The sequence below is a fragment of the Sinocyclocheilus rhinocerous genome, unplaced genomic scaffold (assembly GCF_001515625.1).
Source record: "Sinocyclocheilus rhinocerous isolate Xijiao unplaced genomic scaffold, SAMN03320098_v1.1 scaffold823, whole genome shotgun sequence".
NCBI classification, from domain to species: Eukaryota; Metazoa; Chordata; class Actinopteri; order Cypriniformes; family Cyprinidae; genus Sinocyclocheilus; species Sinocyclocheilus rhinocerous.
This window is the reverse complement of record NW_015627245.1, coordinates 207,690-233,288: the sequence shown is the minus strand read 5'-3', so window position 1 is coordinate 233,288 and position 25,599 is coordinate 207,690. Positions and strand designations below refer to the sequence as shown.

General features: G+C 36.0%; 2 protein-coding genes and 1 long non-coding RNA gene across 4 annotated transcripts in view; 2 read left to right on the top strand and 1 right to left on the bottom strand.

Annotated features, from left to right (window-relative positions):
• Window positions 1-2,393, top strand: part of LOC107725019 (F-box only protein 11-like) — a 41,189-nt gene extending 38,796 nt beyond the window's left edge. Inside the window, exons 19-22 of the mRNA XM_016534150.1 lie at window positions 155-262; window positions 348-456; window positions 530-628; window positions 1,729-2,393. Of these exons, the coding sequence (XP_016389636.1) occupies window positions 155-262; window positions 348-456; window positions 530-628; window positions 1,729-1,858 (446 nt within the window). The 3' untranslated portion in view covers window positions 1,859-2,393. The remainder of the gene's footprint in view (window positions 1-154; window positions 263-347; window positions 457-529; window positions 629-1,728) is intronic.
• Window positions 2,394-2,744: 351 nt separating this feature from the next.
• Window positions 2,745-16,253, bottom strand: msh6 (mutS homolog 6 (E. coli)). Of its 2 annotated transcripts, none has more exons than XM_016534128.1 (10): window positions 15,889-16,253; window positions 14,269-14,477; window positions 13,968-14,143; window positions 10,564-13,117; window positions 9,320-9,609; window positions 7,741-7,858; window positions 7,565-7,654; window positions 7,308-7,462; window positions 5,356-5,555; window positions 2,745-3,109 (listed from the first exon to the last, which is right to left on the bottom strand). In XM_016534128.1, exons 1-10 carry the CDS (start codon window positions 16,119-16,121, stop codon window positions 3,028-3,030), a joined length of 4,107 nt encoding a protein of 1,368 aa, XP_016389614.1. In that variant the 5' UTR covers window positions 16,122-16,253; the 3' UTR covers window positions 2,745-3,027. The 2 variants fall into 2 exon arrangements, with proteins under 2 accessions (XP_016389614.1, XP_016389622.1); XM_016534136.1 differs by having other exon boundaries at window positions 14,269-14,474.
• On the top strand, window positions 16,229-21,251 carry LOC107725027 (uncharacterized). Its single transcript, XR_001638074.1, has 3 exons — window positions 16,229-16,306; window positions 18,459-18,591; window positions 20,963-21,251. It is a non-coding gene; the product is annotated as an uncharacterized LOC107725027 (long non-coding RNA).
• The last annotated feature ends 4,348 nt before the right edge of the window (window positions 21,252-25,599 follow it).

Sequence of the window (25,599 nt, the reverse complement as noted above, 5' to 3'; positions counted from 1 at the left end):
ATAAAATTTTTGAAATGTATAATGTATTTAACTATACAAATGCATACAACTTTAATTTCTTAAAATGCTACTTTTTTTTAATAGAATCACAGATATGAGATGCATACTAAATATTCATTATAGACAAATAATTGTTAAGCTCCATCTGTTGCAGGTATTGAGATCACGAATCATGCGACGGCGACATTAGAAGGCAATCAGATTTTCAACAACCGCTTCGGTGGGTTGTTTCTCGCGTCTGGCGTCAACGTCACGATGAAAGGTAAAGTGGAAACATCTTAATTTCACTCACTTCATGATCCAGTGGACTTTAAATGAACATTATTCTCATTTAATCCTCTTCACAGACAACAAAATCATGAACAATCAGGATGCCATAGAGAAAGCGGTGAGCAGAGGTCAGTGCTTGTACAAGATTTCCAGTTACACCAGCTATCCAATGCACGATTTTTACAGGTAAAGCTCCTCCTTCTGAAATCTCAGTGTGACATCGGCGGCTGCTTTCTCACGCCTCTGTTTCTCTGTGCAGGTGTCACACCTGTAACACCACAGACCGCAACGCCATCTGTGTGAACTGCATCAAGAAGTGTCATCAAGGGCACGACGTAGAGTTTATTAGACACGATAGGTCAGTCATTCCCTTCAAGCGTTACTATGAGTTTGCTTTGCATTTACTACTAAAACAAGAATTATTTTGCCTATTTTTAGGACCATAAAGATGTTTTTTTTTTAACAATTAAGCATGTTTTCTCCTCAAATTTGCATTAATGTGGGAAGAAAATTACATTACTACATACAATAAGTACAAAATGACTTGTAGTTATTTGCTGTAGCTCCATTAAGTAATGCTGATTTAAAATAAAAATACTACTGCATTTATAGATGTTTTTGCATTATAATTGACAATTTGGAAGGAAAAATGTCATGCAAATAATGTCACAATGTTATTATAATTTATAAATGAACAAATCATCCAAGTGGATGCTGCACACTGGTGGTGGCTGAGGAGAGACCCCCCACGATTGTAAAGCGCTTTGGGTGTACAACAATACACAATAAAAGCACTATATAAATGCATCATTCATTCATTCATTCATTCAAATGCAAGAGCGCATAAAGAACTTTAAGAAAAATTCTTTTATTTATTAATAAAGGGATAATAGGAGACATTTACAAGCAAAGTGATTATTTATTTGAAAAGTACACTAGGCTTTAAAGGGGTCATATGATGCTGCTAAAAAGAACATTATGTTGTGTATTTGGTGTAATGAAATGTTTATGCGGTTTAAGGTTAAAAAAAACATTATTTTCCACATACTGTACATTATTGTTTCTCCTCTATGCCCCGCCTTTCTGAAACGTGTCGATTTTTACAAAGTTCATCGTTCTGAAAAGCGAGATGTGCTCTGATTAGCCAGCTATCCGTGAATTTTGTAAACAGTTACACCCCTAATATATATATATATGATTAGCAGAAAATTAAAACACAAAAATACAAAACACACATTTTCTCTCTCTATATATAATTAGGATTTCAAAAAAGTGGGAAATTTTCCGAAAATTTCCCAAAAAATTTTTGGGGAAAGTTTCTGAAACATTTTCCACCCCTTTAATATACACCAACCATATATATAATTTTGTATTGTTTTGTGTGTTTATATATATTAGTTTCTTTTAATCCTCATTTCTTCATCTTGAGTGTGTGACTGAATGTGTTTCTGTCTGCAGGTTTTTCTGTGACTGCGGCGCAGGGACTCTGTCGAACCCTTGCACACTAGCCGGAGAGCCGACGCACGACACAGACACGCTGTACGATTCAGCGCCTCCTATAGAGTCCAACACGCTGCAGCACAACTGAAGCAGAGCCGCTCCGAACCCACAGACTCCATGTGCTCCGATGAGATTACACGCTAGAAATAATTCAATTTGATTCAAACAAACTCTTGGAGAAAGAAAGCATTGCGTAAACGCAGAGAGGAAACATTTCTATTTAACTGACGTTCTGCTGTGGATTCGGTGTGGATCCCGTTTCTCCCTGCCGCTCTTGGGACGACTCGGGATTCGTGGGGTGGAAAATGACGAGCGAAACGGACCCAGAGCGAATAGACTCGATGCTTCCCATGCAGCCGTCACCGCGCTCTTGTATATGTATGGAAAAAAAAAAAAGACCCAGCACTTCAGTTTTGCTTTTTTTAAAGATGTCGAGTTCTTGAGGTTTGATTTTAATGCTTTCTCATGTAGTTTTGTATTTTCAAGCAAAAATCTTAAATGTACTTGAATGTCTTTTTATTTTATTGTAAGTATATTAATTTCGGGGTTGTTTATACCTTAGATTGCTGTATTTGTTCTCATGTCGCAGGATGTATATTCTTTCTGTGAAAGAGATTTGAGGAGAAAAGAGAGAGAAACACTAAGTATTCTCCAGCAATGTTTTGAGTATGAAAGTGATATGAAGTGTTTTCACGAGGCTGGTGGTAACGATTTGGCCCATATGCGTATGTTTGGAAGCGATTTAAATGATTAGCCCCACCCCCTCACCCTGATTGGTCGACGGCAGGATTTAAAAGCGCGGACCCTTCCGAAAGACGCCAGACTTGCGAAAGCATCGAGTTCTTGCGCCGCTTCGCTCCGAATGCTGCGAGGCGACATGAGCCGAAGTGACATTGCTGGAGATTTTAAACGAGGCTTCGTGCTGATTTGAAGCTCTGATGAATATCTGTACAGCTTTTTTTGTGCTTCCCCCACCCCCTCCATCCAACTGTATTTGGTGACCGTGGGTTCTCATACAGCCTGAATTGTATGCATGTTCCATGACATCTAGACTTAATATATTGTGAAGTACTCAATAACCATTATGTAGCTGTTAGTAATTAATCAAAAGTTTAATTTCCTAGTCAGAGGAACGTGTTACATTTTTAAAAATAAACTTTATTAGATCATTTCAGTAGTGAGTGCTTGCTTTCTATGTGACAACTAAATATCTCATGGAATGGTGAACAGAAGAACTTAAAGAAAAAACGTTTTCCATCACAGGCTGCCGATCATCTGAACCAGTGTTGTGAACTGCTCGCGGTCAGCGGCGGGGTTTTCAGCGAATGAGCACAACTTCCTGTTGAACAAATGAGAACATTGTAAATAAATTAGTACAGGATCTAAACTTGCATTATAAACAAACATTTTCACTTTTAACAGGTCGGGGAATGCATTTCTGTTCATTTAATTCAACGAAATTCAATCAAAACTATTATTTAGTTTTAATGTTGGACACTTTTGTTTGATTGCAAAGCCTCATTTTAAGCAGTCATAACTCCAGTCGACTTTGAAAGACTTGCGTTATATAATGCTTATAATTATATGCTCAAATAATTTGTTTTTCCTCAACGAATATGAGGAGATATTTACAAGCAAAATTATTTAATTTATTTGTACACAATGTATGCTTTTTTTATTTTCATTTCTGCTTCAAACTGTATTTAGTAAATATAGATTGATTTATATTTTCAACATTTAATTAGATGTCAGATGCATTTAATAAACAGAAAAAAAACATGTTCTGCATAATACAGGACTTGAAATGTTCAGCGCTCAGATTTATGTAATTAATCATCACCTTTTGAAGTTTAATAATCACATTAAGCCATATCGCGAGAACCTCTTGATAATTGATAATTAAGACGCTTGTTATACCGATTTGAAAAAATTAGTTTTAATGTTGGACACTTTTGTTTGATTGCAAAGCCTCATTTTAAGCAGTCATAACTCCAGTCGACTTTGAAAGACTTGCGTTATATAATGCTTATAATTATATGCTCAAATAATTTGTTTTTCCTCAACGAATATGAGGAGATATTTACAAGCAAAATTATTTAATTTATTTGTACACAATGTATGCTTTTTTTATTTTCATTTCTGCTTCAAACTGTATTTAGTAAATATAGATTGATTTATATTTTCAACATTTAATTAGATGTCAGATGCATTTAATAAACAGAAAAAAAACATGTTCTGCATAATACAGGACTTGAAATGTTCAGCGCTCAGATTTATGTAATTAATCATCATCTTTTGAAGTTTAATAATCACATTAAGCCATATCGCGAGAACCTCTTGATAATTGATAATGAAGACGCTTGTTATACCGATTTGAAAAAAATAGTCTTGTGTTAATGGTCCTACACAGATTTCACCCACAAATATGTGCGTATGCACGCTATACTGAGACCTGACTGACGGGAGTCTGTTATGAACAGTTACAATAATACAGCATTTATTTAAAACTAAGGATGCACCGATACCGATACTGGTATCGGTATCGGGCCCGATACTGGCCTCCTGTACTCGTACTCGTTAAAATGCCCCGATACCAAACGCCGATGCCACACAGCATGTGATAAGCGCCATATTCAAACAAAGAAACACTGACAACAGACAGCATAATGTGAGAAATGTTGAAGGTGTCTGAATATATTTTGGTTTGACTGTATCTATTTGATAAATGAAGTTAACCAACTAACATTATACATACCCTTTTGGTTTCTGTACCCAATATTTAAAAAATGTACAAATGCAATAAAAATATCGGTATCGGCATCGGTATCGGCAAGTACCAAAAATAAAAGTATCGGTATCGGGCGAGTACTGGAAAAAGTGGTATCGGTGCATCCCTATTTAAAACTAAGTTATTTGTAACATTATAAATATATTTAGTCCTTTCGATTAATTTAGATCTGTTTTTTAGAGCCATTGCAGGGTTTCTGCAGGTTTTGTACAGATAAATTTACGACTTTTTAAGACTTAAAGAAAACGGAAGGACTAAATGGAAGGGGACGCAAAGAATTTGAACAATAAAATGAAGTGAGAATGTTTGTTTTATGCATAAACGCACTTAATTTTGTTCAATTTCTCAGAAAACAGACTTGTTGTCTTCATTTTGCATCTCAAGTAAATGCATCTTGAATTAAGGATGTTTAGATATTTGTACTGGAAAACAAGACAAAAATAGTAAGATATTCTTTTCTATTCTTTTTTTGTGCAATGCATGAAACAATGCAATGATTATGAATTTAAGACTTTCTGCTCTGGTTTAGGACCTTTATAAGGCCTTAATTTATGGATGGACAAATTAACCTTTTTAAGACCCTACAGAAGCCCTGTATTAAGAATTTAGCATGGTGACATTTTCATCAACACATCTGCAACAATACTGTAAGTAAATAAAAATATAAAGTAAAATAAAGACTCGACGCTAAAATGCACAGATTCTGGTCATTTTGGTGGGAAATGTACTTAATGAAAATGTCACAATGCAAAAAATCTGAACGGTCCAATCAGAACACAGATCGTAAGGTCACTCACTTGAATATCCGGAGAGACACGGTGCTCCTCTCAAACTCGTGGGCCTTCTTATGGCCGGACTGGATGACTTCCTCCGGGATGCTCGCCAGGCGAGCCGCGTTGAAGCCGTAACTCTTGGGACACGCGCCACCGATGAACTTGTACAGGAAGGTGATGGTCTCCTGACTGGGGTCCTCGCACTCATTCTCCACCATACAGGCCTGACAGGAAACACAGCGAGATCATTTCACTTCATCTCACCAAAAACTATTGCTCACAATAAGACCAGTAACATGCATTGGGGGGAAAAAAAAACAAAAAAAAACTTTTGGTTAAACCTCACGGATATAATGTATGAAAGCTACCAGTTTTAAATAGTCATGTCAGAAGCTGAAATCCTGGATGTAAAGAAAAGGTTAGTAAACGATTTGTAAATTAATTTTTATTTTTATATTTTCTGATTTCATTTTAATAAAAAATATGTAGTTTTGTGACTAAAAGATTTTTTACTTTCAAACATTCATTATTTATAGAGTTAATTTAGTATCATTTATACACCATTACAATTTTTATTACTATTTTGAATGAGCTTTTTTATATTTTCTGTCTTTGCTTTAATTTAGGTTAATATATATATATATTTATTTTTTTTTATTTATTTTTTTAAATATGTCTATATTGTTTTATGGCTGTACTTTCAAAGCTTTTTTTTTTTTTTTTTACATTCAAACATTTATTACTTAGACTTTTAAAGTTACACGGCATGAGTGTTATTTTACTATCATTTATTCCCTATTATAGTTTATTAATATTTTGAGTTAGTTTTTATTTTTATACTTTGTTTTCATTTGTTAACGTAATTGTGTTGTTTTTATTTATATTTACATTACATTTAGTCATTCAGCAGATGCTTTTATCCAAAGCGACTTACAAATGATGACAACAGAAGCAATCAAATCTAACAAAAGAGCAATAATTTGTAAGTGCTGTGATAAGTCTTGGTTAGCCCAACGCAGTACACGTAGCAAGGTTTTTTTTATAATACACAAGAAAACAAGTAGATAGAATAGCTAAAAATAGAGAACAGAGTTAGAGGGTCTCTCTTCTTTTTTTTATAAAGAAATAAAAGTTGAAAGAATAGAAAAAGAATTGATAATGTTAGTGTTAGAGGCTCTATTTTTTAAAGGGGTCATATGATGCGATTTCAATTTTTCCTTTCTCTTTGGAGTGTTACAAGCTCTTGGTGCATAAAGAAGATCTGTAAAGTTGCAAAGACTAAAGTCTCAAATCCAAAGAGATATTCTTTATAAAAGTTAAGAGTTAGTCACACCTACCATTTTTTTTTTTTTTTTTTTTACAAATAAAAAGAAAACTAGTAGAGAGAATAGAAATAGAATAGACAGTGCTAGTATCAGAGGATCAAGTACATATATAGTTTTGTGTCTGTACTTTTAAAGACTTTTAATTTTTTTTTTACTTTTAAACATTTCTTATTTACACTTTCCAAGTTACAATGCGTGTGATATTTTAGTATTATTTAGACAATATTAAAGTTTTTATTCATATTTTCTTTTTTGTTTTTTAATTCATATATACATATTTTTATATTTTCTGTTTACATTTGAATTTTAGTTAATGTTTTTGTCTATATCGTTTTTTTTTATCAATATTTTAGTTTATTTTAGTATTTCAAGTTAAGCTAAGCAAAAATGAGAAATATTGTAAAAGTTTTTTGTATTTTTTTTTTATTTAACATTATTTCAATTAACCATTTTTTTTAATGGATGTAGTTTGTTAATAATAATAATAATCCTAATGTGCATTAGCTTAAATGATTTTTGCATGCTTGTCCAAACATTTTACATTGTAATCATCGGCAGGCCACAGAATATTACTGAAAATGTTTTTGTTGTAAAATATTTTGGTCAGTTGCGTGATATTTTCAGTATGAAGGTGAAGACAGTGAAACTGACCATGTGTCCGAGTCTGACAGCGGGGTCCTGGACGTGGTCCTCCACCAGTGAGTGGTAATGAGTGGAGAACAGGGTCCGGCAGCAGATCTTTTCTGACAGCTCCTGCACCACAGCGCTGGCGATGGCTGTGCCGTCATACGTGGCTGTACCTCTGCCTGCAGTTCAAGCAAAGGAAAAGGTTAGAACTGACTCAATTTAGAATTTCGCTTTTCATTTAGTGTGTGCAAAATTTAATGTGTGATGAGCAACTAAATCACCCAGTTCATCCAGCAGGACGAGGGAGTGGTTGGTGGCGTGCAGCAGGATGCTGGCTGTCTCGCTCAGCTCCACAAAGAACGTACTTTCACCTAGAAAACCAAACATGGTCTATTAAGTATCCAGACTGAAGCTCACACATGAGGGTTGAACCGATAAGAAACAAGTGGCAACGTACCTGACATTATACGATCAGAGGCGCCAAGACGAGTGAAGACTCGGTTCACGGGAGAGAGACGCAGACTCTCAGCAGGTACATAGCAGCCCAGCTGGGCCAAAATCACCTCCAGACCACACTGAACAAGACACAGCCACATAAAACACGTTTTATAAGAGAACACAGGGTAACATCTGATAGAATGTGCATATTACTTTATTTCATTTTAACTGGGCATTAACATTTTTACGTTACATCAACGTTTAGGTCACTTCAATAGTCCTGCGGTAAGAGGAAATATTTTCAAAAGTACAAACATTCCATACAATTAATATGAGGTTAATAAATTTGTGTAGTTCTACAATATTTCCCACTCCTTTTGAACAAATTCCTTTTCATTAAAAAAAAATATATATATACTGTATATATTTTAAATAATATAGAAATGCTAATTTTATGACATTTAAAGATTTTATTAATATGTTGTTGTTATTATTATTATTATGGTTTTGTTTATTGACAGGATTTCCAGGCCTGAACAACTAAACAGACTAAAAACATGATATAGAAACCTGCAATTCCCATAAATAAGAGCTCAAACCAAATCCTTCTTTCTTTTATTTAAAAAATACAATAAAAAAACATTTCAAATAATAATAAAAAAAACAAGATCCATGATTTTTATAGATTTAATTATTATTATTTTTTTATGTTCATCAGTAGAATTTACAGGCCTAAACAAAAGCATGATAGAGACACCGGCATTTCCATAAATAAGAGCTCAAACCACATCCTCCTTCCTGCCTGAACAGCTGCTCAACACATTATAGGGTGAAATTTGCCTAAATGTTTCTCAACTACATTCAAAGTCACTATTAAACGATGAGGGATGTAAGGGTATAATTATCTGCTCTGACAATAAATCGATTACAATTCTTTACTAAACAATGCAAAGCACAATGTAATTTGAAATTCGATCACAATTCAGTTCAGAATGATTTTGGTGTGGCTCAAAATTATTTAAAAAAAATACATGGGAAAGTCACACCAGATCTGGATTTAGTGAAATGTCCTTAGTAGAGTACCGTTTCCAGCCTTTCTTTAGTAAAACTGAAAACTGAATTTAATTTCTGTAGCGGAATCATAAAAAAAAAAAAAAAAAGTATACTCTGAATGCAATGCAAGTCATTTTGGATAAAAGTGTCTGTATGCAAAATGTATTCAGGAAAAGAATTGCATGTGTAATACATTCGGTATTGCTATTCAATGCATTAAATTATAATTTAAGATTGGTGGACTGTTGGACATTAATTCAGTTTTATACCCCAAAAACAATGATTACGGTCTTAACACACCATGAAGATTGTCTTTGTTGAAAACTGATTAGCAACACTCACCTGTCTCATTAGGGTGGACTTGCCTCCCATGTTTGGACCGGTGACCAATACACACGGGGCAAGTGCTTTACCATTATTATCATCATCATCTTCTTCACTACCAGGGCAGCCGATGAAGATGTCATTGGGGATGAAGTCATCACCGAAGAAGGTCAACACACCATAAAGATTGTCTTTGTTGAAAACTGATTAGCAACACTCACCTGTCTCATTAGGGTGGACTTGCCTCCCATGTTTGGACCGGTGACCAATACACACGGGGCAAGTGCTTTACCATTATCATCATCATCTTCTTCACTACCAGGGCAGCCGATGAAGATGTCATTGGGGATGAAGTCATCACCGAAGAAGGTCTTGGTGACGCAAGGGTGACGGGACCCTCTGAGATCCAGGAAGGGGCGTGACTGAGACCCATCACCCGGGAGAACTATCTCTGGTCTCGCCATGGGCCCGTCGCCGCTCTGACTGTACCGGGACATGCTCAACAGCACGTCTGCAGAGGTGGAGAGAACAAGAACATATCATTGTGCATTCTATTACAAATATCACTCATTTTTTCAGTAAGCGTGGCATTTACAATTATCTTAACCTCAAATTCTGGAAAAAAAAAAACAAACTTTTATATTAAACTCAGTTTCCAATAGTAAATGTTATAGACACACTGGACTCAAAATTTAAAAATAGTGTTAAGAATTTGAATGACTTGGTGTAATTGTGCATACAACCATTCGGTGACCATTTTCAATGCCAAATAATGCAACATGCTGCTAAAACGTTTGAATTAATTAAATTGAATTCATTTACAGTCTTGCACATTACGCTTAAGGCAACAATCTGTAAGGTCATGTAAACACCTCAATATATGTCATGAAAAGATCATTAGCGATTTACATAAACCCTGTATCCTTGATTTTGAATGTGAATGTCTGACTTTTTAAAATGCAGACTTGCAGGGCAGTGAAATGGAAAAAAAAATTAATTATTTTTTAAACATTTAACTTTTTAACTCTCCTGTTAATGCCCAAGATGCTGCAAAAGATGTAAGTGCAACGTTCAAAGACGTTTGTGTCTTGCATTGTCAGCTTATTGATTTACACATAAACCTTTAAAACCTGTTTTAACAAGCTGCTTTTTATCAGCATTTTGTTGTGCATGTAAATGCATTGGTAACTAGCTCAAATCAACACTTTGACCACCTATCCATAAAGAAGAGCTACATAAACTACAGCCCAAGTTGAAAAAAACGCTTATTTTCAGATTGGAGTTGAAAAATTATGAATGAACAGAGCATGTTGGCATTTTTGATGTAAAGTATGGTATATATGATGTACATATGATGCATGTAGTATATTTTGATGAATAGGAAAAACAATGTGTTCTCTTCTCCTTTTTTTGTATATCAACACAGTTGAAAGTTTAAACAAACTATAGAGTTGATTTTTCTTACCAAGCACTGCCATGCATTCAACCGCTGTCTGCCAGTCTTTGCAATTCTTGTCGAAATTGTAGAAGAGTCTTCTCATGCAGTCCTTAAGCGCTGCGTCTCGTTTGTCTTCCCAGCTCTGTAGCTCTGAAAACAGCCGTTCAATCTCCTTAGTCCAGTACCGTTTCCAGCCTTTCTTAGTGGACCTCACCTCGTACTCCTCTGGCAAGCTTCTCTCGGAAACACTGTCTGGAACTTCGAGCTGGTAGCGGTTCCTTCCCGTTCCCCAATAAGACATATTCTTACAGCCCAGTCGCTTCTTCTGTCGGTCCAGGTATTCCTGCAGGCTTCTCTCACAGTCTTTTATCCCATTTAAAGCTTGGTCGAACTCTGGATCGAAGCCGGCCTTTGGCGTGATGACGCCTGAGGTGCGAGCTTTCTGATGGTCAAAAGCTGTATCCCAGCGTTTGAGCTCTGGTGAAAGGTCGGGGAAAAGCCCATCTTTGTTTTCAGTCTTGAGGAGCATCACTTGACGCAGCAGTTTAGATTTGAAGCCTTCCGCAACGGGCTCCATGATCGACGCGATTTCTCTCATAACTTTAAAGCCCTCAAGTGCGGCGAGAAAGTCGGCGATCTTGCGTTTGCTGTAGACGACTTCTTCGTACAGAATGGCTCGGGAGTCCGGATGGTCCTGTCCTTTCAAAGGAGTACCCATGCTGTGGATCTTGCTAAGCAGTCTTTCAAGATCCGGAAGCTTCTTTAGCAGGTCTGTGACTTCGGCCGCTTGGGACGGCGCACCCATCAGGTCCTCCATGGCATCTAAGCGATCTCCAATGGAGGATGGATTGCAAAGAGGGGCACAGAGCCATTGCTTTAGCAAGCGTTTGCCAAAGGGAGTGCAACACATGTCCAGTCGCTCAAGTAGGGTTCCCTCTGGACCTCCAGTTGAGCTGTTCTGAAGGATCTCAAGGTTAGCAAGGGTCACTCCATCCAAAACCATTCGTTGACGAGTCTGGGCAAAGAAACACGATGCTCCTCCAGCCTGCTCCATCTCCACGTCGACAGGAACATACTCCTCGAAGTTTCCCATTGAAAAAAGCTCCTTATCCACTAGACATTTCTTCAAGTAGAACATGCATCCGCCAAGTGCAGAAAGAGCAAGTTCATAACCTGTTTTTGGAGTGAGACTTAAAGCATCGCATTCGGACGCCATTGCTTTTAGAGTCGAAGGCAACACTGATGCCTTTTCATCGTCGGTTTTGCTTTCGTTGAAGTAGTCTTCCTCTGCAAGGACCTTGAGGGTCTTCTGCGCATCCCAAAACTGCGAACCAGCATTGAGGCCTTCTTGTAGAGTTGAAGACAAGATGGCCTTAAAGATTTTTAGCGTCTCAGCTGACGGGTTGCCCTTCTCGTAAAGCACCTGGGCTGGAGAATAATGTGCCACCAGAGTACGCAAACGGGAACAATGACGGTCATCCTGGAATTGACCGATATGGAAGTGTCCCACCGAGGTGTCAATGAAACACACCCCGTAGATGTGTCTGTGTCCCGCGCTGTCCTCCTCGCTCTTCTCTTTAATGCTCAACAGATACTTGCTTTGAGTTTCAGAAGGGGCGCCGTCGAGCACGCTGTACGTCTGAGTCCCTCGCGTGATGATTCGGCAAACCTCTCGCTTGACAACGCGGTCGAATTTAGTGGGACGTGCCAACGTCTTGCATCGAGCTTCCATCATCTCAGGGGTCTCGGTCTGTTCCACGCGAGCCACTTTGTAGCCCTTTTGCACGAGCACGTCTGAGAAGCGTCCAAAGCCGATTTCCGGGAAGCCAGAATGGGCCCAAGTACCCTTCATGAAGGTAAGACCGAGTTCATTGACGCCAATCACAGCGTCCATGTGGTAGAGCTCGTAGAACTTACCGACTTTGTAGAACAGAACGGTATCAAACATCTCAGATTTCAGCTGCCACCAACGGCGCATTCCAGGCGTCGTCCGGTTAAGGAAATCTTCGGGTACGTATAGAGTCGTAGGGTCGTAGTTTTCGTCAGACTGACGTTTGCGCTGTGCATCCTTTCTCTTGCAGTCTTGCAGCCACTCGAGCTTCTCGTGGTCCCACACAGTTGGTTCTCCATCCGTCCCGTTTGCGCTGCCGCTCTGACTTTCGAAGTTGTCCGGTGCGGAGAAAGCAGAAAGTCGAGATTTGGTGCCCGATGTCACTGATGAAACAGCTGCAGGTGCTCGTTTTGGGGGGTCTGGTTTGCTCTTTGACTTAGCAAGCTTTTCTGAAGGACGTTTGCGCTTCACCTGTTTCACAGGGCTGTCTGGTTCAGTCTCCGGCTCGCTTTCTTTTTCCTCAGCCCCGCTACTCACTCCCTCCTCGTCATCCTCGTCACTGCTTCCTCCTGCCTGATCAGGTTTGAACTCTTCACCAGAGTCATCGCTGTCAGACGCCACCACGATTCGGCGACGCTTCGGCTTTTGACCTTTTTCAGCTGCAGCACGAGATGAATGTCGACTGGCCTTCGCCTTTTCTTTAACCTCTTCCTCAGACATTTCTGCATCTGATAAGGTTGATTTATCAACCTACAATAAAATATTACATAATGAAATTAAAATAATGCAAATGTTGTTTTGCAATGCAATAATGCAAATGATGGTTTATGCAAATTGCAACTGTGAACTCACATTGCGCCTATATTTCTGAGAGAAGTAGAAAGAAGTTATTAGATTTTACTTTTGTAGTCAAAGCTTGCATGCACAACAGAAACACTTTGTTTGACAGATGCTGACAGGCAACTGCTAAAACATGAATGATCAACAAGTCAATATTTTCTCTTTAGTTCATCCCCCTAAAAACTACTTAAACTTACCTGTGTTGTTGCAAACCGGTATGACTTTATTCTTACAAATTTAAAGAGAACATTTTGGTGAATGTTAATGTTGCTTTTTACATTCCATGAAAAAGTAGCTACAAGTGAAAAAGAAAGTTTGAAAAGCCAGTTTTCAGTAAATAATTACTTTAATTTCCTGTTCCTCTGTGTTGTTGCAAACCGGTATGACTTTATTCTTACAAATTTAAAGAGAACATTTTGGTGAATGTTAATGTTGCTTTTTACATTCCATGAAAAAGTAGCTACAAGTGAAAAAGAAAGAGGCCAGTTTTCAGTAAATAATTACTTTAATTTCCTGTTCCTTGTGCAAAGCTATTGCATGACTTAAAAAATGTTGGAATATAGTACCCAAGTCGCATAAACTACTATGCTGCTTTTCTGTGTTGTTTTTGGCTGTAGACACTATGCACGGTAACATTGAGAAGTCAGTCATACAGATTTGGAAAGACTAAGACAAGTTAATTTTTAGTTTAACGATCCTCTTCAAACTGAATGTGTCTTTTATGTGAATATTAATTTTCTTTACTCTAGTGTTTGCTCACCTCCATATCCTCATCATCTTCCTCTTCGTCACCTGAAGGATCCATGCACATGGACATCTTCAGTCTCTGCTCAGGACTGTCCTTCATCGCAACATCTGCCAGCTCCATCGCTTTACGGATCACAGGCTTACCGCTGAAGAACACTCCACCTGATTTGGCATCTGCGCTATCAGAGCCTTTAAGGAACAAGTATGTAAGGTCAGAATAAAATATTTTTTCACATTTGAATAATTCTTTATACTCTAACTTGAGAAGAAAGTTGACAAAGACGATGTTCTTCTGGAAATAAAGACCTGCTCACCTTGATACTCTCTTATGTATTTTGTGTTAACCCAACCTCGGGTTGGTGGTTCATCAAAGAAGTGAACGTGGAGTCTTTGCTCTCGGCCACGGCCCCTCATCTGCTGTCCGGTGAGAGGCTGAGGAACAATCATACAGGGCCACCAGGGATGGCCTTCCATCTTGGCCCAAACCAGAGTGCCAGCGCTAAATATAGATGACGGTTCTCTGCTGGAGAGAAACAATGATCTTTGTGAGACATTCATTCAAATAAAGCAAGAGCAAAATCACATATCCACCTAAAATATGGTACAAAAATATTATCTGGTTCATCAATAAAAACTCATTAAACAAACTATGTTCAATATTAAGTACAGAAAACTTGAAAATGTTGTTTATAACAAGTTTAGATGCAGTACAACATGTCACACTGCTAAAAGTAATTGATTTGTAAATTAGTATGACATTACTGTACTTTTCATAACTATCATTTTATATATTAACACATTTAAAGCAGTCACAGACCCGACAGAGTAAACATTAAATATAGTAATTTAAAGAACACAGAACAAACCATATATAAGCTTAATAAAATAAGGAACTGGTAACAGTATATAACTACATACTAAATAAATACTATATACAAAATACTGTAAATAAAAATACCAATAATGTCGTAACAATAAACAACATGCTTTCAGGGTTCTTGCACTCGTTTTCGCCTCATATATATTCATCTATCGTTTATATAGACCTAAAATTAATGTATTATTTTAGAGTGACTATAACCGCAGTAGCGGATTTTAACGTAAAGTATGGTTGCTATGGAGAATTTTTGTAACGGACGCTCCTATTGGTAAAAACGTGCTAGAAAATAGTTCTTCTTAAGACTCCTTTTTCGTCTCATATATACTATTATATTGCATATAATAATCTAAAATTAATGTTGTATTATTTTAGAGTAACGACTTCTGTAGTAGCGGATTTTAACGGAACGTATGGTTGCTATGGAGATTTTTTTGTAACGGACGCTCCTATTGGTCAAAACTGGCTAGAAAAAAAAATCGCTGGGAAACTTGATCCACCCACTTCCACAAAGTCTCCCGCCAAACACGCAGAAGTAAATAGCACGTGGAGTCAAATTTTAGACACAATCCTCCGGTAAATTTTCATAATGAAGTCTCTGACAGTGCCAATAATCTACAAAATTCAAATTATTCAACTAATACTTGCAAAATGCACGAGGCGGTACGTTTGTCATGACTCGCGAGTGTCCAAAACATGGTTTAACAATGTCCAAAGCCCATGTAAGTTACTTCTCCGTTACTGCTATTAAATAATGCATACATTTCATTTACACCTAAAAATGTAACATTATATTGTAGGAAATGCCTTGCAATAAAATACTTAAATGTAAATTTCATGGCACAGTCATGACAAAACAGTACTGTAACAGTACACTAAGGTAACGTTACTTGAAGAATACCATTTCACTTGTAAATACCATTTTTTTAGTGCTATTGCATATATCAAAGTACTGTTAAAGTATATTACTGTACCGTGGTACTGACATGGTGTCACCATGGTAACAAGTACAAAATCTTTGCACTGCACATTTACTATGCAGTTACTGTAACGTTACCTCTCTTTTGCATTGACTGCTTTCTCTCCGAATAGTTTGGCATGTCCAGCTATAGTTTGAGACTTGAGGGGTTTTGATGGCGTTTTCTTGCTGTTGACTTTGGCTTCTTCTTTGGGTGAGGTGTTGGATCTGCTCACTGCATCTGCCTCCACTGGAGACGGGTTAGATTTGGCCTTCACCGCGAGAGGCGGCGACTTCGTGAAGAAATTAAAAAGAGAACTTTGCTTCGCCATGTCTCCAAAAGGGTGCTGCGCGCGCAATATAGTGTTTAATTATTCAAAAATACCCAGAACTGTCCAGCTCAACCGAGTTATTGTGGAGCTGAGAGTTCGCGGGAAAACGCTGCTGCTGCGCGGAAAAGGAAGAGGAGGATCGTTTTGACTCCACGAGACTAATGTGGACCAATTGGAAGCTCTGTGTATCCTATTACACAACCCACATGGCTGACATGACCTGCTTTTATTTTCATTTAGGTCTTGTAGAGGGAATGTATGTATTGTATTTGTTAGAACATGCGTGTGCGCTGCTTTCCTATTGTTTTTCTACATAAACACGCGCTAGACGGACGCCTTCGACCGTTGCGTTCGCGTCACGTATTAAAAACGCGACGCTGAAGTTACGCATGCCTTCTGTGTGAACCCTCCCCCCCTCAAAAAAAAAAAAGAAATGCAAAATAATGATAACAAAAAGACAGAAATTTGACATATAAGAGGGCACTAGCCAGCCAGTCTTCAAATACATCTGGTATTTATTTATTTATTTATTGTTTTATTGGAGATATTTTTGCACTGGAACGTGTAATTGTTTATATCTATTAATACCATGCGATCATACCTGTGACACGAATGAAATTCCTCCCCAATAATCGCTATATTGTTATCACCTCAAAACTGTATTATGGCTATTATATAACAAGCGCGGAGAAAAGTAACAGCAAGGATGTAAGGATGGACCAATCACAGTCGTTTGTCGTGATCAAATCAGAAGCGGTCGTTGAGCGTTGCGCTCGCGTCTTTTGCAGCGTCTCGCGACGTTCTAAAAACGCGACGCTCAAGTTAAAAACGCATGCGTTCTGTGTAAGCCACCGCCAATAGAACACAAACAAAAGCGAATAATAAATACAAATGTAAAATAATGAAAAGTAACAAAAATGACTGTTACTTAGATACTTATTTACAGCTGATAGAGACACAGAGACATTTTATTACACATTTAATCAAAAATACACCGTGAAGAATTAAAATAAGAGATTTATTAAATAGACACGCCGCCTAGGCCATGAAGCGTCGCTTATATTGAGATCCGCTGTAAGAATGTATTTGATGTAATATGTGAGAGAAGGCAGCATATTTGTTTGAAAATGATGTGATGGACTAGAAAGATTATGTCGTATTTAATTTTCCTTTTGCGTCAGCAGGGTGCAGTGTTGGCCCATTTAACGTCCCTCAACAAATTTACACGACATGTTTTTATACAGTCTATGGACCTCACGCAGTAAATGGTCGTATTTGTAATATTGTGATCCAGTGATACAGTGGGCTCTTAGACCACATTGAAAATCATTATTTAAACGGAACTGAAAGTTTTAGGATATAGAAACATTTAAAAAATAAATGTTTTAAAAGTTTGTAATATTAATGTAAAATTGTAATATTAAAGTTTATAGGATTATTTTAGTATCATTGAGATAATATTGCAGTTTTAATATTTTGAATTCATTTTTATTTTTGTATATTCTGTTTTCATTTTAATTTTATTTAAAGTTTTAGTAATTTTGTGTTTAATTTTTATTAGTTATTGTTTTGTAAAATATTTTATTAGAAAGTTTTATTAAAGTTTATAAAATATTTCAATATGTTAAAATTAAAATTTTTAGAATAAGTCAACATGACAAAATATAAATATGTTTTTACTATATGATTATAAATATACATATGTTAAACGAAATATAGTTAAAATTAATAAAAACTATATAAATATAATAAATATAAAATATAATAAAATAAGTTTTAAGTTTTAATTATTTTTTGTAAATCGAGTAACTAGCTTTGGCAACTTGCTGAAATCAAAATAAGTTATAATAAAATAAGTTTGAAATAAGTTATGTTAATATTTGATTTTATCATCATTTTTTTTCTTTTTTTACACTTTTACATTACTTTTTTGTATAGCTTTAATTAACTATAATAACCCTGATGTAAGATATGATATATATACATCTCTCTCTTTTTATATATTCTGCAGCATTTCTAGTTGACTAATCAAAAGTAAGTGAATTAGTGACAATCATGTGATCTCCTTCTACTTTGACTCAAACTGTCATGCAGGTATAATTTGCGATTTGAAAAAATGTATGAAATTAGACAAAATGCAGAATAGAGGCATCTGTTAGTGTTCTTGGATTTGGAGAATAGACTGTATGGATTTGAATTTGCATATGCAATACAGAAACATCAGGATTACAAAACGAGGGTTAGATGCTGTGACTGTTAATTTGACAAAAATCATACTGTATGTCTGTGAATTTGGGGATCTTGCCCAAATCTCCTAAACTGTTTTTGGAAATACAGGCATTGTTGTGTTTCCTCATCAATTGCAGTGGTGTTTTTATCCCGTCTGAGGTGTTCCTGGGAATTATTACGACTCCTGCTCTCTTGACAACTGTGTTTCTGTGGGAGGAAGAGGTGTAGGCTTCTTCATCAAGTCAGTAATCATCTTCAGGATTTTCTGTGTGTTCGGTAACACTGATGATTAAATCTGACAGACTGAAGTATAATAGCATGACTCGGTAGCAAGCTGTACTTTAAACTGCACACTTTCTCAGCTACACGCTCTCATTTGTTTGGTCAGGATCATTTCTAGACTCTCTCATTAAGTCGTCTGCGGTGCTTATGACTCCTCATTCTCACTATTCTTAGAGTCTAAGGTGTTTATCTGTCATGATGCATTGAATGTTTCTTCGTCTCATCTAATAGAATGCACTTTGTGTCTTTATCTAACCTTGACACTTTCACACAGAAAAACTCTGTGCCACACCTTTTAGCACACAAACCTGTAATGCTCCATTTGACAAATTAATAATCGATCCAATTAGGTGATTAGTGTATGTGGGAAAAGCGCATTCAAATACAAAAACAGTCCACAGAGCTCTTTGGCATATGGATATGAAAACTCTCATAACCTTTACAACAGGTAAAAATAACACACACCATGAGTCAGTATTTATGGTCTGAATCACAGGCTTTCGCATCGTATGTTTCTGCTTAGATATTAAAGATTGCATTTATTCTTTATATAAATCTTGGCGATTTAATGCTTAAATAAACAGTATTAGAAGATCCGAGGATTTTCCGAATGTTACAAGGAAATTATTTTGTGCTTTTACTCGCTGCACAGTGTACAAGCCTAAATGCTGCACGATCTATTGGTGCGTTCAAGTCATGTCGGATAGATCGTATTTACGAGTTGAACGTACATGAACGCCACCACAAAGTCGTTATTACGAGTGGGAAACTCGAAAATTTCTTTAAGCCCCGAGTTTCCGAGTTGGGGGCGTGACAATGAGAAACATGGCGGAATCGATGGACTGTTGTATTTTCTTGTAATTTATTAAAAGAAGGTACACCGCCATCTTGTGCCGACTAAACTGACTTGAACGCACCTGACGTCGTAATTACGACTTGTCAACTCGTAAGTACGAATGTCCCAGGAGGACTTGAACGCAGCATATCATACATGGTCTTTAGAGACAAAGACTTAATATAATTAATTACTAGACCCTGAGAGGTCAAGTAAATATCTACAGCGGATCTAAATATTTATAACTAATTATAACTAGTTATGATTAATTATTCATATTTCCCCATGAGCTGATTCGCTACAACGACATAACTAAGAAATTAATAGGACATAATGACTTTGACAAATCAGAACTGTGCTTTAAAATTTAATACATTTTAAAATGGGCCAGATATAGATGTTTGACATGGAATATAAAGTTCATATTTTCTCTGGCACAGACATTTTGCAGTTCTGTGTTGTTTTGTTTTTTGAGTTTTCTTTTCCTGTTTGCCCTTATTTGGTTTTGTTCCTCTCCTAGTTTAGTTCATCAGGTCATTATCTTGTTTAGTTCATTATCAGTTAACCTCCTGCTCCTGTGTTGCCCTCATTAGCTCCTCATTTAAGCTCAGTGCGCTGTTTGTTATTGCTGTTATGAGCCTGTCTTCTTCATCTTGGCGTACTATTAAATCTTAGTGAGGTTATCGTCGTCTTCGTGTGCCTTTCCTCGACCTGAGCGTGACAGTTGTGTCTGATATGAGTGACTGTTAATGGTTTTCTTTGTTGTTTTTAAGCCGTTTGTTGCATCTGATTTTAGAAACGATGAATGCGATGTGATTATGTGTGCATTTGTTTCAGTATTGCTATTGTAAAATGTAAACTTATTTAAAAATAAGTTTTCATTGCTAAAATATAAGTATTAGATTAAAAAAAAAAAAAATAGAAATTTAGAAATGCTGCCTTGGCAACTAACTGAAATAAAGTTTAAGTACTAAACTCACTAATAAAAATAAATGAAAGCAAAATAGAAAAAGTTTAAATAAAACCATTATAAAATATTTTGAAATGTTAGCTGAAATAAACCAAGTTTAAGTACTAAAATCACTAAAACTGGAATAAATGAAATGTATATTTAAAAAAAATTACAATAGCACATGGCAAAATTACTAAAACTTAAACTAACATTAAAATAAAAGCTGGAAGAATGAAAGCAAATTGAAAATATTAATAAATACTATAATAGTGTTTATATATTATATTAAAATAACAATGTGTTTTCCAGCTCAGCATAATGTCATTATATTGTGCATTAAATTGTGTTTTTATTAGGTGATCATTCGCCACTATACCTTGTCTTTCAGCGATGATGTTATTGTGTTTTCTTTGTATTCTGCCAACAGTAGTAATAACTCACTTTTATGAGGGAGTGTTTAATTTGACCTGGCTTTATAATACTCTTCCTTCTCAAATGGATTTGTTTGGCATCATTGAAGCTTAATTGCTGTTTGTTGAATAGGTTTCCCTGTAGCAGTCAAAATGACACACAGCGTCTGGCCAGGCTTGTGGTGTATGAGTGAGAGAGATTTCCCGTCTTCCTCGAGATCGTTCTGATTCTCAGCCTTTGGCAGATGCTTCAGCCGGAATGACTTCCAGTGCACTAATTGCAGGGAATGTAATTATGGAGCAAACTGTAGTTAAGTACTTAACTCTGGGGTTCAGTCATGACGGAGTATTGCAGCCTTCTCAGTAACTCTAGTTTCTGGGTGAATTCACCACCTTTGTGTTTGTGATCCAGATCATAAATCACTGCAATATAATTTCTGAAGTCATAGATTTTATTGTTCTGTTCTGGCACAAAGTGTCTTAAAGAGCCTGGCTTGCACATACCGTTTGTTATTTTAATATCATTGAGATACCATTATAATTTTTATTTATGTTTTATATATGTTTATTTATGTTTTGAATTCGTTTTTATTTTTATATTTTACATTTTAATTTTTGTTAAAAGTTTATTTTGTTGTGTGTTTTTGTCATTTTATTAGATTTGTGTGTATGTCTATATAGTTTTTGTTTTTATTCAAAATTTTTGTTTTTATTTCAAATCTAATAAACATTTTTACTAGATTTTTTGTATGTGTATATAGTGTTTGTTTTTATTAATTTTTATATTAGTTTTAGTTTTAATGATTTTGATACATCAAGGTAAACTAAATGAAAATGAGAAATGTTTCCTAGATCTATCTATCTATCTATCTATCACAAAAATGTATTATTTTTTAAATTTTTATTTTCTTTATTTATTTTTTTGTACTTTTGTCATACATCATACTTTTTGACATTTTTTGGTTTTGTTGTATAGGAAATGACATTAACATCTTTAGACACCACATAAGAAAGTAACTCTTACAACTTTGGAACGGCTGAGTAAATGAGCAAACTCATCTTTAAGGATCTTATCTTAAAGTCTCCGTAATTAATTCTAATGAAATGTTCAGAGTTTCAGTAGCATTCAGAGTTAACTAAGCGTGGATGTGCGAGTCTCAGACAGCTTCATCATCTCACTGTCTGGAGTGTAAACATCTCCCGCACCACTGCCTGCTGGGAAGAAATATCAAAGAAAGAAAGGACGGATGGATCGAGAGCTAATCTGAGTGTTAATTGGAGATCCGAGAATAAGACGTCTCAGCAGAAAGGAGATAATTAGGAGTCAGTACCCTGTGAACGAGGCTCTTTTAACCTGCTTCAGCATCATGCTGACCTTCAGCGCCACTGAATTCATCTTCGCTGAGTTTATATAGCAGGTTTAGCTCATAGTTCATGGGTTTGCTTTTATGGGATTTGCTTTATAGTTGATATTTAATAAGTGCTTTCTTTCGAGGTGACTTGTAGTACGCTAATTTCAGGGACAGAGCTCTTGGAGGGACCTGAGGTTAAGTGCTTTGCTCAAGGGCACTGGCGGCCGTTATCTCGATTACTCCGTTTCTAGGTCACCCCGGTTTGTGATTAACATTGCAACCTTTGTGTTAACAAAAAACTGACAATGTTGTCTGCACACTGAATAAAGATTTAGACTAAAAAGGTCTGGAAAAGATGCGTTATTTTTAAATTTGCATCGTGAAAAAAGCCAGATCAACATGAAAATGTTCAGTACATTACTTTCTTCAGATCGCTGAAGTATTCCTTACTGGATGGTTTCTTATAGGTTGCTTGTTAGGTCTTAGACTTATCTTTTTGTTAGATGATTAATGGCAATTATTATAGTAATTTCTGTGGAACAAAAAAATTGATTGGTACTTTTCTTTGGAAGAAAAGTGAGTGAAGCTTGCAATTGAAAAACTTGTTGCTAGGGTTTTCTGTGTGATTGTGAAGACATTTGGTTGGTAGGGTGTTTTGGGTGGATGGTTACTGGCAAAAGTGATATTTTTATATTTTTTAAATTTGCATACAAATTTATTTTTGTATCAGTGTTATTTTAGAGTCACTGAGATACTATTATAATTTTTATTTGAATAATTTCACATTTTTATTTGATTTGTTTGAATTTTTAAATTTTATTTGATCTAATTTTATTTTCATAATTTCAATAATTTTATTTGATCTGTTTTTAATGAAGTTTTATATTGCAATTATCAAATTAAATTTGTTATGATTTTTTTTTTTACAATTTTTGTCTTTGATATATTTTATTTTAAGTACTTTTTTTAAAATAGTTTTTGTTTTAGTTAACTATAATAACCCTGGTGCAAAGTCCAGTGAAGTAAAAACAGACCGATGCAAACAACATTTCAGCACATAGCTTTCTTCAGAGCGATGAAATAATGTACAAAATACTCTTTATTTTACATGAACTTTTGTGTTAAACCAGACAGGCATTTGTTAGTGTAGATCTTGCAATTTCTGTTATCTTCTTGTTTTACATCATTAAAGATGAAGCATGGTAATGTGTGCACCACCAAACAGAAGATTTGAGTGGTGTTTCATAAAAAACTTGCTATCATGATGGGTGGTTGCTTACTTTGCTCGAATCCCTCCTTAAATGTCAATCTGTGGGATTTTATGACCCGTCTTATCATCCAGCAGGTGAAAGTATGATTTCTTACTGAAGGAGCAGCACATCTCATGAGAATGTATTTTAATCAAAAAAATTACACAATTCACCTTTAGGCTACACCTTAATCTGCTCCATTAAAACAGTGAGAGAATTGATGATGTGCTCGTCAGGGATTCATTCTAATGTCCTTTTCTCCATCAGCATGTTCAATGCAGAAACACGCTCTAGGACTCGCATCGGAACCACTTGATCTGGTAAATGACTCCCTGTAGGAGTGCTGGATTATATGGTTATCACTGCAGTAAATCCCCGGGCTTAACCTGCGCTTTGCTCTGACACTCTCCATCAAGAGTCAGCGGATAATCAGCTGTTTCAACTAAACCGCACTTCTGACTTCAGCCTGAATTACACGCTCTGTCACAATAGTCATAAAGATGGCAGGCGGGGAGTAATATACCTCCCAATTAAGAGAAAGCATCAGTGATATAGTGTGCTGCTTGTACACTGTAAAAAGTGGAAACCTGCATTTGTTGCCTTAAAGGAATAGTTCAGCCAAAAATGAAAATTTGCTGAAAATATACCCACCTTTAGGCCATCCAAGATGTAGATGAGTTTGTTTCTTCATCAGATTTGGAGAAATGTAGCATTGCATCACTTCCTCAGCAATGGATGCTCTGCAGTGAATGGGTGCCGTCAGAATGAGAGTCCAAACAGCTGATAAAAACATCACAATAATCCACAAGTAATCCACACCACTCCAGTCCATCAGTTAACATCCTGTGAAGCAAAAAGCTGTGTGTTTGTAAGAAACAAATCCACCATTAAGATGCTTTTAACTTCAAACCTTTGTACGGCTAAAATATGAGTCCTCTATCCATAATATTAGTCATCTGAATCAGGAGCGAAATATGCACGGATCAAGCACCATTTACATTTACATTTACATTTAGACATTTAGCAGACGCTTTTATCCAAAGCGACTTACAATTGGGGGATACATAAAGCGATTCTTCTTAAAAGAGGCAAACAGATACAGGAAGTGCTTGTAATACCAAGTTTTTAGACATTGTTCAAATAAGTACACGCTAGAAAGAGAAGGAATAGATAAAGAGAGAGAATTTTTATTTTTTATTTTTTTTATGATGATGAAGTCAAGTAGCTTCAAAAGAGATGAGTTTTCAGCTGTCGCTTGAAAATGGTCAGGGATTCAGCATTCCAGATAGGGGTGGGAAGATCGTTCCACCAGCCAGGAACGGTGAACGAGAATGTTCTGGAAAGTGATTTTGAGCCTCTCTGTGATGGTACCACGAGGCGTCGCTCACTAGCGGATCTCAGACTTCTGGAGGGGATGTAGATTCGTAGTAGTGAGTGGAAGTAGGCGGGTGCTGAGCCTGTGGCTGTTCTATATGCAAGCATCAATGTCTTGAACTTGATTCGAGCCGCAACCGGTAGCCAGTGCATAGATGCACAGATATAAACACATTTTCAGTTAGAATGGATATTGATGGCTAAAAAATAGTGAAATAACAGGAGAATCCGAATATTTAGTCATTTTAAATTTTAGTATTTAAATTATTTAGTATCCGAATATTTAATTTTTATTATTGCTTTTTCCCCATATACTGTACATACAATATACAAATATACACATCCAATTTGACATAATACAACGAGAGAGAACAAATCAAACAGAAACATGACTAATAATCAGAATTACATTTAGTACTTTTGAATGCTTTAAGTATATACAGTATATATATATTTCTGCGTATACATATAAATACACGTTCATACATACTAATAATTTTCATATTAAAAATCTCAGTCATGTAATACACTTTACATATGGGGCATAGTTGTAGTAAATTAAGAACATTTCTTATTTGATATATTTCGGGGTATCAATTCACTGGTAATTAATATAACATACTCTGTACAATACAATTACTATAAAATATTATTATTATGAAATACAAGTGGATAATGTCTAAATGTCTAGATAGAAGAGGAGGGGTGAGAATTGTGTTGTGAAGGTGTCCAATTGGTTTTTGGCTATAGAGGTTTGTCTTTCATCGGTTATGTGTTCTTTTAATAGTTGAGTC